The following is a 15,276-nucleotide window of genomic DNA, read 5'->3' as shown; positions in this document are numbered from 1 at the left end:
TGACAGAGTCCTGTGCTTGGATCGCGACATGCAGAGCTAGAACTAGAAAATCCACTTCTTTGAATAAAGCTTGCTCCTCGCTGTTTGAGGACGTCTAAATTCTCTCTCTCTTATTTCTTCCCATAAGCCAATTCTTACTTTTACTCTGACCCTAACAATTCCAGTAACAGTTTTGGGACAAGACAGAAATGCCTTCACTGTGGATAAGAGGAAAGGCGGGGACAGGCTGTCTAGGATAATGGACCGCCTGGGTCCTGGCAGCTGGAGGGGCAGGGCAAGGTGGGGATCAGGTAAGCCAGTCTGGTGGAGGGGGCAGGAAGTCGGAGGAAGAAAGGACACGGTGAGGAAAGACTTCCCGTTGGCTCTTTGGAGCATGGGTCAACAGCTATGCTCATCGCGTTATGGCATAGCAGTGGAGGCTTGGGAGTTGCGCATGCGCGCGGCAGAGGCGTAGGCTCGCCGCACCGCAGCCGCATTCTTCGTAGCTGGGGGAGCCGTCTGCGTCCGTACACCGGCTTCGCCGCGGTTCCTAAGGTAAGCAGGAGCACTTCCGGTGGGCCTAGCGTTGCCTGGGTAACGGGAGCGGGGTTCCGTTGGCTTTTCTGAGTTCTGTGTGGCTCCAGACCCCAATTTCCAGTGCGCGCGTGGAACCTCTCCCGGACCGGAAGTCAGGACCAGAGCGACTACTGCGCAGGCGTGGTGTGCGGTCAGCCGGCCTGGGTTGGTTAGCTGGTGCGGGTGGCATGGGTTGATTGATGTCCGGTCGGTCCAGGGCTGCGAGCCAGGACGGCGCTGTGGCGTGTGGCCATCACTGGGGTCCCGGTGGCAAGCAGGGGACAGGGCTGCGGTGTAACTGCGCGTCCTTGTGCACCACACGTGGGCTCCAGGACGGACCTGGTGTCTGGCTCCAGACTGACTCGTAAAGCAAGTCTTCCTGCCGAGGTAGATTAAACTGCCTGGGCGGTCCTTTCCTGCCCTCCTTTATTTTTAGAGTAGATTTTAAAATCATTTCCACTGGTTTGGCACATGTTAGATGGATGTCACTTTAGTATTCGTCTGTACGGTACAGGGCAGGATGGAAGTAGTAAAAGGCTGTTAAGAATACTGGACGTGGTGGCGCACGCCTTAAATCCCAGCACTTGGGAGGCAGAGGCAGGCAGATTTCTGAGTTCGAGGTCAGCCTGGTCTACAGAGTGAGTTCCAGGACAGCCAGGGCTACACAGAGAAACCCTGTCTCGAAAACAAACAAAACAAAACAAAACAAAACAAAAAAAACAAACAAAAAGAATGCTTTCAAATAATGTTCTCTAGGGCGTTTTGTTACAGAGTCCTGCCATTCTTTTTACCCAGAGGCAGGACCCAAAGGGGTTTATCTTATCTTATGTATGTTGCCTACAGGTATGTCTGAGCACCACACGCTTGCAGTGTATAGGGAGGCTAGAAGAGGACATTGGATCCCCAGGCAGTGGAGTTACACATATGGGTGCTAGGAACTGAACCCTGATCTGCAGGAGCCCCGTGCACTCTTAACCACAGAGCCATCTCTCCAGCTGCCCCCCCCCCCCATCTTTTAAATTTGAATTTTCTTCAACTTTAGTTTTACTCAGTATTTCTTGTATCGTTTTTTAAATGTTAGCATGTATCTTCCAAGGACGCTTGCCTGTGTTTCTGTTGTTAGTTTCTACAGTTGGTCTACACTCTTGTCTGTTCCTGGATCTTTCCTTTTTGGCCTCTGAGATGTGGAATGGAGTAGTCATTTTATGTCTTCTGGTCATCTCTGTCTTGTGCTCTCTTTAGTCAACTGCGAATGCCCATTTTAATCATTCTGACCTTTAGAGCTAAAACTCCACTCTACACTGAGTGGGGCTTATTTATTTTTTCTAAGACTTCTGAACTGATGGGTGCTTCATAATGACCGTGTATTTTTTGTATTATTATTTTATGTGCATAGATGTTTTGCCTTCATTTTCTTCTGTGCACTGAGCTGTGTCTCCAGTCCCTGTGTGTTCTTAAGCACAGCTACGTAACACTATACTAAATGTTCACTAGCATTGAGCTGTGAAAGTCACCAGAGGATATGTCTAGAAAATCAGCTGTGAGATTTTAGTCGGTAGGGCCTCCAGATGTTTTTTTTTTTGCTCCTTTTAGAGCAGTGGTTCTCAACCTTCCTGATGCTGCTATCCTTAAATACAATTCCTGATGATATAGTGACCCCAGCCATAAAATAATTTTGCTGCTATTTCATAACTGTATTTTTGCTACATTATGAATTATAGTGTGCATATCCGATATGAAGCATATTTAATAGAGGACCCCAAAGGGGTTGTGAATCACAGGTTGAGAACTACTCCCCCTCATAACTGGGACTTGTTACTTCAGGGATCCCAATTGAGCACTAGATAAAATGGTTTGGTGTTCAAAGCTTTTAAGAAAAGGATTTTTTTTTTTTTCCCTTAAAGAATGAAAACATAGGGCTGGAGAGATGGCTTGGCATTTAAGAACACTGACTGCTCTTCCAGAGATCCTGAGTTCAATTCCCAGCAACCCACATAGTGGCTCACAACCATCTGTAATGGGATCCGATGCCCTCTTCTGGTGTGTCTGAAGACAGCGACAGTGTACTCATATATATGTAAAATAAATATTAAAAAAAAATCCCGAAGACATTCACCAAAATAAGTATTTGTATATTCAAAGGTGCCCAGGTCTGTGGTTCTCATCCAGCTGGAAGGGAGGGCTGAGCCTCTCGTTATTCTCAGCTGAACACGACACAGGCTCCAGGGTTAGCATGCAGAGACGAAGAGGAAGAACAGAGAGGGCCAGGAAGAGACGGCGAAGCTCTGGCTCAAGAGCAGGTACAGGCTGCTGCTCCTGGGAGGAAGCCCTGTGTGGAGGAGGGTCTGCTTGCCGTGCTCCTCAGAGCGCTGTTGTTCCTGAGGAACACTTGTTAATGGCGTCCCTGCGTGCTGTGAGAGGTGAAATGTGCCTTACGCACTGCTTCTGCTTTCTTCTCTGTGGCTCTGCTTCTGTCTGTCCATCCCTTTGCCTCCTCCTGTCTGTCTATCCCTTTGCTCTGCTCTCTCTCTCTCTCTGAAGATGATCAGATGTGTGTCTGATCAATGGTGTGAAATACTTTGGTCTCGTCCTCGGCCTGGTGGATGCTGCCTTTTCATGGATTTTTTGCATCTGCCCTCTTTTGTCTTGTTTTCTCTGTGTTGAATATCTGCTTTTTGTTTCTCTGTTTCTCCTTTAGTGTTTTATATTAGATTGGTATATTAATTTCTAATTGCTTTTTTACTACATACTTTTTACATAAATTTATTTTCATTTTATGTACGTTGGTGTTTTACCTGCGTGTATGCCTGTGGGAGGGTGTTGGGTCCCCTAGAATTGTACTTACAGGCAGTTGTGAGCTGCCATGTGGTTGCTGGGGATTGAATTTGGGGGGGTCTCTGGAAGGGCAGTCAGTGCTCTCAACCAGTGAGCCATCTCTCCATCCCATGTGTGTGTGTATATATACGTATGTGTGTGTGTATGTGTGTATGTATGTATATGTATATATGTATATGTGTGTATATATATGTGTGTGTGTATATATAGGGATCTGTGAAGAATTTTGTATTAATAGCACTTTTGGAATTTGAATTTTTGGTTATTACTAGTATGTGGAAATAAAATTATTTTTTAATGTATTGTTTATATCTTATTTGCTAAACTCATTTGTTGCTTAGTAGCTGTTTTCATGGTCTTCTCAGATAGTCCATGATTGTACTTACATCTTCTGAAAATAATTTTGCTTTTCTTCCTATTTGATGTTTTGTATTATTTCCGCTATTATGCTGGTTAATTATCTCCGATACCTTGCCCTGCTTCTGATCTTAGGAGCAGGTCACTTAGCTTTCACTGCTGCTGTGGTAGTCCTATGGTAGTGCTGGGTCGCCCTGGGCTGTTCCCCAGCCCCTGCCCTGCCCCACCCACTCCACCCTGCCCTACCCTGCTTTTGTCCTGACATCACCCTGTGTTTTCTGTTACATGACTCTGGGTTTGGAAGTTAGGAAACTGTCTTCATTTGCTGGTAATGTTTACCAGACCGAAAATAGATTGTATCAAATGTTTTTGTGTGTGCATTGAAGTAATGGTTTTGTGAATGGCTTCTCTGTTTAGCTTGTATCGTTTTCATTTTTAGTGAGACTTGTTCCCCCTGTGTTTTCCTGTCTGCTCTGCCTCATCAGGTTTATACCCTTGAAGTGCTGGCCCTGCTGATCCAGTGGTGGTAATTGTGCTGTGTTCTTTTCTCTCCTGGTCAGTGAATGAGAGCTACAGATCAGAATTTATAGAGCTAAGAAAATGGCTGAAAGAAAGGAAGTTTGAAGACACAGACTTAGTACCCGCCAGCTTTCCAGGTGAGGGTCAAGGGGAAGGCGGGTGTGTCATTCCTGGAAACACATCTGTTGCTGTATATTGGGCTTCCTATGTCACTATTGGTGTGTGTATTTTATCTGTCCAAAGAGAGGTGGTGTATGGAAAGAAATGACAACGAGAAAAAAAAAAGATGTAAAGAAGGAGAAAGATAAAATAAGATGAAGCTATGGACCGGGTGTGTAGGTAAGCCAGGGCTATGTAAGGAGACCTTGTCTCATAAATAAATAAAACAATAAAAAGGGAAAATAATGAGGGAAAGACAAAGTCGTAAGCACCCAGGGCATGGGATGGGGAGGGGAGGGGCATCCTTTGAGCCATCTGTAAAGAGCCCACACGACTGGCAGGACCAGCGACCCCAACCCAAGCATCGTAAACAAACCTTCAAAAGTGCTCATCTTCATCGGCGGAACAGCAAGTTGAGAACATTGTTGAGATTTCATCTCATCCCAGTCAGATGGCCACTGTCAGCAAAGCACCTGGCCAGGGCTGCTGGTGACCTTGAGGAGAAGCAGGCTCCCCTGTGTACTGCTGGTGGGAGTGCAGCCCAGTCGGCCTCTCTGGAGAGCAGCACAGAGAACCCTCAGAAAGCTAAAAACGAATCCACCACACAACTGCACTGTAGCACTTGGCATATGTCCGAAGGACTCAACAGAACAGGACTCAGCCATCTTCACTCCTGCTCTGTCACGGTAGCCAGGGAACGGAAACAACCTAATGTCCTTCAGCAGTGAAGTGTGGATGTGTGCACAGAGGGATTCTACTCAGCTTTGAAGGGAAATGAGAGCATGAGCTTTGCAGGTAAATGGATGAGCCTGAAAAGACCCTGTTGTGTGAGGTAACCCGGACCCAGAAAGATAAACAGTGTTCTTCTCATCTGAGGTGCCCAGCTTCAAATCCTCAGATGTAAGTGTACTGCCGCCTTCATGGAAGAGGCCACTCCTCACAGCAAACCACCACAGAGCACCGCAGCTGGACACAGTGTAGAGATTGACAGATCATGGCAGCCTAATCCCAACAGGGACATCTATCTACATCGGAGTGTCGGTGTCCCTGAAGAAGAAGAAGGCGGCAAGTAGGAACAGTAGACCAGGGTGTCTGCGGGAAAAGTCTCTCCTAGACTAGGGTAGGGTTAGGGTTAGGGTTAGGGTTAGGGTTAGGGTTAGGGTTAGGGTTAGGGAAAGACTAGTCTTTCCTAGTCTAACAAGACTGGAACAACAGCGATGGCAATGTACATGTTAAAACGGAACAGGCAAAACGTTGTGGGTCCCACCCCTGGACAAGAGCTACAGGCAGCTGAAGGCTGCTGGGAGGAGACTGTGTCTCTCCCAGGGATGAGTCCCAAGTGGTCAGCCTTGAAGTTAACACAGCCTGCGTTAGTTATCAGCTTAGCAGAAGTTTGGGTCTCCTGGAACCCCGGCCTGAGGGAAAGACCTCGCCCAAGTCCTCACATGCACAGTGCTGCATGCTAGCTGCGTGCTGATCGTATGCTCCATCGGATGGATGCTCCACCCCGTCCCTGGAGGCTGTAGGGTTTGGGGGATCATGGCCATAGATGGGCTTGTCTCAGGCCCAGTGCGTAAGTAGATTTCTGAGGGTGAGGCAGGTTCCAGCTAACCACTGGAGTGACTTTTTCTGTAGCTTGTGTGGCTCCAGGACAGGAACCCTTGCTGGGGGCCTCAGCAAATGCTGTCTTGTCCCTTAGGTCATTTGGGTTTCTCTCAGGGAGCTGCAGCTTTGTGGGCTTCCAGTCATCCGAACTGAGGCAGGTTTACATTTTCCTCTGGAATTTGATAGCCTCTCGTGGGGGAAGACATTAACATAATTTGACATTAGTTGGGAACCAGTTTCTTAGAGCTTGGGCAAGGCCACAGGTGGGTTGAGGTAACTACAGAACACACCAAGGTATCACAACAGGGCATGCTGCATAGACTCATAGCTTTAAAAACATATGCTGTTGGCTCATCCCTCTGGCCACTAGGGAGCTTCATTTGGAATAGATTAACTTCTTAAAGCTCCCAAGGTAAATGACTTCCCGAGCGTGTCTCTGGCATGCACCAGAGAATGGCCATGTGAGTGAGTCACACGAGGTGACTGAGCCACCAGGCTGAACATCAAGAGGGTATGATAGGGGCAGAGTGTCTGGCAGAGTGAAGTATGGATGCGGTTAGGGAGGCAGAGCTTTTAAAGGTGATGTGGAAGGTGACGTGGAAGGCGTGCACCATTGCTCTGGTGCTGTCCCCAGGACAAGAGGATGAGCCTGAGTCTGGTGCTGGGCAGGCATCCTCTCGTGAGTGTGTCTGTGTAAAGTGCTGGTTCCTGTTGGAAGACAGTTAATATGAAGAGTCTCCCCTCCCCTGGCTCCGTTTGTCAGGACCAGCACCCGTTTCATTTCTGACGCCATTCACAGGAAGGTCGAGGTCTCTGCTGGTTTGTGAGAGTGACCTGCATTGCCAGCCAAGGACAGGACCTTTCACTTTGTGTTTTCTTGTGCCAAAGGATGGGCACTAAGTTCCGTTCCTAGGTTAGCACATGGAGTTCTCCAGAAGCCACCGGGAGAGCAGTATAAGCATCGCCCTGTGTCAAGGCCCTTAGGGCATGGCCGAGCCCAGAGTCACAGAGAGGCCGGGTCATTCTCCAGAATAGCTTTTTAGCTCCCTTCTTCCCTGGGAGGGAGAGGCTGAGAGACACTGTTGAGTGTGTAAGGGCTCTCCAGGATCTGCAAGGTGTAGTAGGATTTACTCCATGTTTTCTTTCTAGGAACAGGAAGAGGGCTGATGAGCAAAGTGTCATTGCAGGTGAGGACTTTGTCTTTATCCTTGAGGCCCAAGATGGATGCTGGGCTTGGTGTGTGTGTGTGTGTGTGTGTGTGTGCGCGCGCGCGCGCGCGCGCGCATGCGTGCGTACGTGCATACGGAGTTCGCTCACATCAACTAAATCAAATCTGTAGCCATTTCTCACTTACCAACTGGGTGTATTTGGTTAGGATTATGACCTGGAAACTTGAGTTTGCTGTGTAGCAGACATTGGAGCCTAGATTGTATGAGGGATGTCAGCAGTAGCTGCTCTTGTCAGAGTGGAAACACGATGTCAGGAGGCCCTGGAGCCTGGACCAGAGCCTGGCTCCAGTCCTCCAGCTGGTTTCCCTCCTGGAGAGTGGCGTCCGTGATAGAGGTCATCTCCGTGGATCCGTTTTTGTTTTTTTCTGTGCTATTTTAAAACATTAACCAGTATACAATGTTCTTAAAAGTTACAAATTAATTTCTTTATTTTAAAATCACATACAATTAATTTTCAACAAAGTTTTTATTCTGATGTTTGTACCCAAGGTCTTACCCACAGGCAGCACACATTGCACCACAGAGCTACAGCCTAGCCCCTAAGTTGATTTTTAAATTCCTTAACTTAATTTGTTTAAACTTAGTCTTGTATGTATGCTTAGCCAAAAGAATGCATTTCTGTGCTGTGATTTTATAATGCTACTTGGTTTTTATTTATCATATTTACTACTTGGAAGTATTCAGTACTAGTGAGCGGTGTCATGCTAGTGTGTGGTATTTCTACTTTTTATTAGGTGAATCATCTTTAAAGTAAACTATTAGCGTGTGGTTTTGTGACGTGCCACTGCATATGTGCAGGTCAGAGGGCAACTGGGTGTTGTTGGTTCTCTCCTTCCACGCTCACGTGAGTTCTGGGGACTCCAGGATCTGAACTCAGGACTCCAGGCTTGTAAGGCAAGCTCTCTAACTGACTTTGCTCCAAAGCAGTGCATGGGAGGTGAATTACAGCTGTCCTGCACACAGCATGTGTGCCAATGTGCTTAGAGCATGAAGTGGACATTGACCATGGCTTGGCTCTTTCCTCTCCTCCCATCACCTTTTTTTTTTTTTTTTTTTTTGAGACAGGGTTTTATTTTTGTATGTAGCCCAGACTGGCCTGGAATTCAGTATGTAGCTCAGGCTAGCCTCAAGCTCTCAGTCTTCCTTCCTTCACCTTTGGGGTGCTGTTGCATGTCGTGTCACCTACCACGTGTACTTTGAAATATGTGTTTTTATGAAACTGTTTGAAAGTAGAGATGTGTGCTGTATGTGGAGAGATGTATGTAGGTCTTTAATGTATAGTTTGATATATATTATAGTTATAGATACTATAATGAGCCTGTTCAAGTCTTTTCTCTGTTGTGCTAGAAGACTTGTCAAAAGCAGCTTGAGGAGGGGTGAGTTATGGCCCATCACATAGGGAAGTCAGGGCAGCAGCGATTGGCTGGAACCTGACGGCAGGAACTGAATCAGACACCATGGAAGAATGCTGTTCCCTAGGGTCTTGGTTTTCATGACTTGCTCAGCCTGCTTTCTGGTACAAGCTGTCCAGGGTGGCATCACCCACAGTAGGATGTGTCCCACCCATATGCCCACAAGTCAGTCAGATGGAGGCAGTCTCTCAATTCAGGCCTCCTTGGCCCGTGTAACTCTTGTTTGTTTTAAGCTGACAAAAATTAACCAGTATAGTTGAACCCTTTATCAGCCTTACACAAAAATATGTCACGATTAAACCATAACTCTCCTTGCCTGTTTACCTCCAAGATCTCATGGTAATGCCACGGTATAAACTGTAGTGCCACATTCCCAGCCTTGAAGAAGTTCAGACACTTTACAAGTTTGAGGTCTGCTTAAGATGCCACCTCCATGTGAGTGCTCCTGTTCCTGGCTGCCTCTTGGCCTTACCTGCTCTTCCCCTTGAGTGCAGGGCTCTGGCCTTGGTGTTCAGCCTCACAGTGGGTACCAGAGCGCCACAGCAGGTGAGATGACCACAAGCTCCCGGTCCAGCCAAGGTTCCACAGGGTGAGGGCTGCGGTCCCTTGTGGTCACCTCATGGTCCTGGCATCTCCAGGATACTGGGATCTCCTCTGCAGTTGAGGCTGTACATTCACCAGTGTCCTCTCCTGGTCTCTGACAGTGCCAAACCTGTTTCTTTCCATGGCCCTTCAACCCTGGCATTTCCATTGCAACAGAGGCTGCACCTTCACCAGCGGCCTCTTCTGGGTCTCAGTGCCAAGTTAGCTGTTCCTTCAGACACTTAGGTAAACGTTGCTTACCCTGTTGATGTGCAGCCTCGGCTCCCCCACTGGACCCCAGCCTCTGTGTGCTGACCCCGAGGAAGTGCCCCCAGAAGATCTGATCTCCACGATGCTGGTCTTTTGTTAACCAGAGCTGATCTTGAAGCCCATGCTCATCCTCACTGCTTGTCCTGGTAAAGCAGAGGTTTTACTTCCCCAGTGTTCTTCCTAAACTCTACTTTCTCTTTGGCAAGGAGGGCCGGGTGATGATCTCACTGCCTGAGAGCTGCCTGCTCACCACGGACACTGTGATTCGAAGCTCCGTAGGGCCCTACATTAAGAAGTAAGTGACCATACCTTGCAGCTGGTGTCTGCCAGTGCTGCTCACAGCCCGCCCGCCGGCAGTGCAGGGCGTGAGGACCCAGCTCTCGGCTAGCCGAGAAATACTCAGTACGATTGAAAGTCTATTCTCTTCCAGGGTTGCTCTTAGTTCAATGTGAACTGTGTTTCTAAGGTTTTCTAGGCTGCCTAGGATGTGGTGCGAATCCTGTCCCCTATTTACTAGAAAGTGAGCATGGGGTGGGATGGTGTACGTGACAACGGTGTGGCTGTTTCCTTCTACCCTAGAAAGCTTGGCAGCCGCTAGGCCACTGTCCCAGGTTCACCCTGTTCTACCAGCTTGGCGTCTTCACCTTTGAACAGATTTGACATTAGGGCAGAGCTTTAGTTAGGAACAGAGGAGGGTAGGTGCTGTAGGTTGAGAGCCACGTCCTGGGCATGTGATGGTGAGCCTTGCTTTCAGAGCATCCCTGAAGTCAGAGGAGGGAGAGCCTCAGCAGAAATTATTTCTACGTTGGGTTCAAAGATGGTGCTGACCTTTAACCCAAGTGGATACCCCTCCACCTGCTCTCTATGAACCCCGTTACCCCCGGCTCTCTATAGGCCCCTTCCCCGGCTCTCTATATGCCTGTGCAAAGTGAAGATGCTCTCTGGCCCTTATTCTCTGAGTCACTCAGATCGCAGCACAATGTGTGGTAACATGGGAATTTGGGCTTTGAAGAGTAACGGTAATGTTTCGGAGTCTGTTTGTGCCTTAGGGACTGAATTATGAGTAATTATTCAGCAGCTACATGATTTGTATTAGAACCTGGGAGTTTCGGATTCCACAGTTCTGTCTTGGTGGTGCCGTCCAGTAGAACCCCCAGCAAAGGTGGGGATGCTTTGTTCTGTACTGTCCAGGAGCCACAGATGCCTGTGGAGTGACTGGAGTGTGAGTGTGCCTTGTGTTACTAAAGAATCATTTTTTTTTTTTGGCTTTTCGAGACAGGGTTTCTCTGTATAGCCCTGGCTGTGCTGGAACTCACTCTGTAGACCAGGCTGGCCTCGAACTCAGAAATCCGCCTGCCTCTGCCTCCTGAGTGCTGGGATTAAAGGCGTGCACCACCATACCCGGCAAAGAATGAGTCTTAAGCACTACTTAACTATAAGTAGTTTAAATTGAAATAGTTGCTTGAGCCAGCATTCACTGTGTTGGATGTCGTGGCTCTCTATCCTTCTACCCTCTGTACCCCTGTGTTATTTATCTTTACACGGTGAAACTCAGAAGCCTTCAGCAGGAGAACCAGGCTGGAAACAAGGTGTTGTTTTTCTAAACCGGAGTGAATCTTACCTACTAGTCACGGCAGTGGCGGCTCTGGAGAGGCACGGCCCTAGGAAAGATGCCCGTGTCTTGGAGAGTTGACAGTTTGAACACAGCCCCTCTGAGTCAGACGACACTGTGTGAGTCCACACTTTAACTCCTTCCATCTGTCTCCTCGTTTCACCAGGTGGAAGCCTCCTGTGTCTCCTCTGCTGGCCTTGTGTACTTTCTTAGTCTCGGAAAAGCATGCCGGCCGTCAGTCCCTCTGGAAGTCTTACCTGGATATTTTACCCAAGTCATACACCTGCCCGGTGTGTTTGGAGCCGGAAGTGGTAGATCTTCTTCCCAGCCCTTTAAAGGAGAAGGCGGAAGAGCAGAGAGCCCGAGTGCAGGACCTGTTTGCCTCTGCTAGAGGCTTCTTCTCTACCCTGCAGCCTCTGTTTGCAGAGCCCGTGGATAGCGTTTTCAGCTACCGAGCCTTCCTGTGGGCCTGGTGCACGGTGAACACCAGGGCTGTGTACCTGAGGTCCAGGAGGCAGGAGTGCCTTTCCGCAGAGCCGGACACGTGTGCGCTTGCTCCGTTCCTGGACTTGCTGAATCACAGCCCACATGTCCAGGTGAGAGACCGGCATGGAGACGGGTCCTGCGGTTACAGAAACCTGCCATGTAGGGACAAGGGTTCTGAGTCAAGGATGGAATGGTAGTGGAGGTGTAGCCTGCTTCAGGTGGATGTGCCGGGCCACCACCTTCATGCTGCCCTGACGTCATTCTAGCAAATGTCTGCTGAGCTTCTGCAGCACTGCGCTGCCCTCCAGGCCTGCGGGCCCTGTGCTGAGCACGGCCTTTCCCTGATCCCAGGCAGTGACACTGGGCACACAGAGCATGTGAGGCTGGACACAGGGACTCAGTCATTCTCCAGCAGCCTCACTTGGATTTTATTGTTATTTGTGGACATTTGTGGACTTTGGTGATTCTATAGATGACCATAGAAAGCCTCAGCTATAGTTGGTGGGAGCCTGAGGGTCCTGAGCTACAAAAGACCTTTCTTACCTTAAAGAACTATAAACAAATTACAACCAATGATCAAGACCACAGTTGGTGAAGCCGTTGCAACTGCTAGCAACAGTCTTAGTACTGCCATAGTTTCTTCCCTTAGGCAGCTCTCATCAGATGTCACGCTTGGCCATTTTCAGAGTCCATGCCTGGAGTTCCTCCCTCACCTGGGTACCGGTGAGATGGAGGAGGGAACAGGCTGAAGTGCAGGAGTCCGATTCTCTGTCCGTGGGAGTCTCACTGCCGAGTGCACCACACTGCCTCGTACTGAAATCACCATGGTGGCTTGGTGAGCCTTTCGACCTGTGTTAAAAAGAGGACTCTCACACCTTTCTCCTGTAGGTAAGAGCAGCGTTCAACGAGAAAACCAGGTGCTATGAGATAAGAACAGCCTCGCGCTGTAGGAAGCACCAGGAGGTGTTCATCTGCTACGGCCCCCATGACAACCAGAGGCTGCTCCTGGAGTATGGCTTTGTCTCCGTCCGCAATCCTCACGCCTGCGTTCCTGTCTCGGCAGGTTGGACTGGCTGATAATGGTTATTTCCTGTTCTAATGGAAAGAGCTGTCCTAGGCAACATTCAGTTTTCTCAGGCAGAGCCCGCCTGCTCTTCCTGATTGGAATTTCTTTGTTGAAGTAAAATTAGCACGACTGATTGATACTGATTGATCGGTTCATCCGGGTGATGAACCAGGACAGTGGAGTGGGAAGAGAGTTGCTTAGCTGATGAGTGTGACTGTCACGGCTGGGAGGAAACAGGCATCTTTGTTCTGAGGCGTCATTGTTGCTGCAGAGGGAGTAAGCCTGTCATGAGTGGAAACTTACTCAGCACTCATGTAGAAGCAGCTAAGCCCTGAGCAAGCCGCCAGAGGCTTCACTGCCTGGCTTATGTTCATTTGTGTAGGCTGGGGCGAGTATAGTAACTCTCAGGGGAGACTGTCTGCCTTCGTAAGGCAGAATATCAAGTATGCTTCTTAGATTAGAGACACAAGAGCCAGAGCTGGGGCAGCGAGATGGGACGGGCCAGTGGGTGGAGGGGCTTGCCATAAAGCTTGGTGACCCGAGTTCAGGCCTCAGGACGTCCAGGGTGGAAGGAGAGAACTGGGTCTGGTAATTTGCCCTCTGGCCTTCCGTATGTATGTGGTATACTGACAACACATGATAAATGCATGCAGTGATTTCTCTGTAAAGAAAAGTGTGAGTGGGGACTTGTCCAGTGAGTTAGGAAGCCGGCCGGCTTTGAGATTGGCCTGTTCTGAGTCCTTGTAGTTGCCTTGCAGTGGCTCTGACTGTAAGCAGCTGCTGTGTGTCTTAGTCAGGGTTTCTATTCCTGCACAAACATCATGACCAAGAAGCAAGTTGGGGAGGAAAGGGTTTATTCAGCTTACACTTCCACACTGCTGTTCATCACCAAAGGAAGTCGGGACTGGAACTCAAGCAGGTCAGGAAGCAGGAGCTGGTGCAGAGGCCATGGAGGGATGTTACTTACTGGCTTGCTTCTCCTGGCTTGCTCAGCCTGCTGTCTTATAGAACCAAGACTACCAGCCCAGGGATGGTCCCACTCACAAGGGGCCTTTCCCCCTTGATCACTAATTGAGAAAATGCCTTACAGCTGGATCTCATGGAGGCATCTCCTCAACTGGAGCTCCCTTCTCTGTGATGACTCCAGCTGTGTCAAGTTGACACACACCAGCCAGTGCACCGTGTAAACACATGGAACAAGCATTATGTTTAACATGGAGTAGGGCTCAGGGGTTGGCTCAGTGGCCTAACTGGTCTGGCATGTGCAGGCCCTCTCTGAAGGAAAGGGAAGGCTTGCTTCTGTCAGAGTTAACCCCCAAATCCCTGCTTTTCTTTCTTTTTAAAACACAGAATGGAAGTCTTCTATCACCTCAAAAAACAAAAGAGCCATTGCTTTCTCTCTCCTTCAAAACGTCCTCCAGTCTTCACAGTTCAGGCTGAGGCTGTGGTCACTGCTGTGTGGACTGCTTTGAATCAGGTGTAAGGCAGTATTGCCATCCTGCGTGTGCTGAGGCAGCCTGTTCCTGGCTGGTCCCCAGCAGGGCTAACCCTCTGGCGGCTTCCTCTTAGGCTGTTGTGTGCTTAGGGGCAGCCTGAGCCTCGCTTCTGTGCTTCTGTCCTCCGCCTTGGAAAGCTCACAGCTCTTCAGGGAGCCGGGCTCTCAGCGAGCTGTCCTAAAGAGGACACTTGGTGTGACTTGGCAGACACTCTTGTGGGTGGCTGATGGGAGGGAGAGGGACACGTGCTTTATCTGAATCACATCCTAAGTCTCTGATGCTCCTCTCTAATGTAGAGATGCTGGTTAAGTTCCTCCCTGCAGCAGATAAGCACGTCCACAGGAAGACAGCCATTTTGAAGGATCATGGCTTTACAGGGTAAGTGCTTTTCTGTCTGGAAATTATCCCTTCAGGGAGTTCCCATGGGAATACTCCTGGCTCTGGTTTCTGTAAGTGTGACCCTCCTGCCTCTGTGTTGGCTGTCAGGTGGGTGTTTATTAAGCTCTTAGACTGTAGTAAGTTGGGCTTGTTGTCTTAGGCACTCAAGGGGTGAGAGTCAAGCTTGAAACAATCCTGTCCGTGACCCAGGGTCAGGTGGGGTGGAGCTGCGCTATCACAGGCTATGCTGGTCCCTAGCAGAACATCAGGGACGGTGACCTACACCAGATCCCCAGCTCTTTCACGTCTTCTTTTCTGGATAAAATCAGGTTTTTTGGGTACACAGCGACAGTGGCTGTTTGCTCTCCGAGATGACCAGGGTCTCTGTGTTCATCTCACTGTAAATGTGTGATGTAGTTACCAGGCCTCTTGCTGTGGTCCCGTGACCAAGTTCAGTGTCTGGCTGAAATTGATTGGAAATGGCTTTTAGCCTTGTCTTAGCTAGGGTTACTAGTGCGTGATGACACACTGTACTGGCTATTTTTGTGTCAACTTGACACAGCTGGAGTTATCACAGAGACAGGCGCTTCAGTTGAGGAAATGCCTCCGTGAGATCCAACTGTAAGGCATTTTCTCCATTAGTGATCAAGGGGGAAAGGCCCCTTGTGGGTGGGACCATCCCTGGGCTGGTAGTCTTGGGTTCTATAAGAGAGTA

At 49.0% G+C, this 15,276-nt stretch overlaps 1 protein-coding gene across 4 annotated transcripts in view; it reads left to right on the top strand.

Moving 5' to 3' along the window:
* The first annotated feature begins 428 nt into the window (after positions 1–428).
* The window catches only part of Setd4 (SET domain containing 4), a 20,123-nt gene continuing 5,275 nt past the window's right edge, over positions 429–15,276 (top strand). Inside the window, exons 1-8 of one of the 4 annotated variants that reach the window (XM_021184973.2) lie at positions 429–534; positions 2,698–2,855; positions 4,308–4,403; positions 7,180–7,217; positions 9,730–9,818; positions 11,302–11,731; positions 12,510–12,684; positions 14,480–14,561. In XM_021184973.2, the coding sequence (XP_021040632.1) occupies positions 2,789–2,855; positions 4,308–4,403; positions 7,180–7,217; positions 9,730–9,818; positions 11,302–11,731; positions 12,510–12,684; positions 14,480–14,561 (977 nt within the window). In that variant the 5' untranslated portion in view covers positions 429–534; positions 2,698–2,788. The other 3 variants (XM_021184974.2, XM_021184972.2, XM_021184975.1) reach the window with 3 other exon arrangements.

The sequence above is a fragment of the Mus caroli genome, chromosome 16 (genome assembly GCF_900094665.2).
Source record: "Mus caroli chromosome 16, CAROLI_EIJ_v1.1, whole genome shotgun sequence".
NCBI lineage: Eukaryota > Metazoa > Chordata > Mammalia > Rodentia > Muridae > Mus > Mus caroli.
The sequence above is the reverse complement of the archived record's forward strand: the minus strand, read 5'-3'. Positions and strand labels throughout refer to the sequence as shown.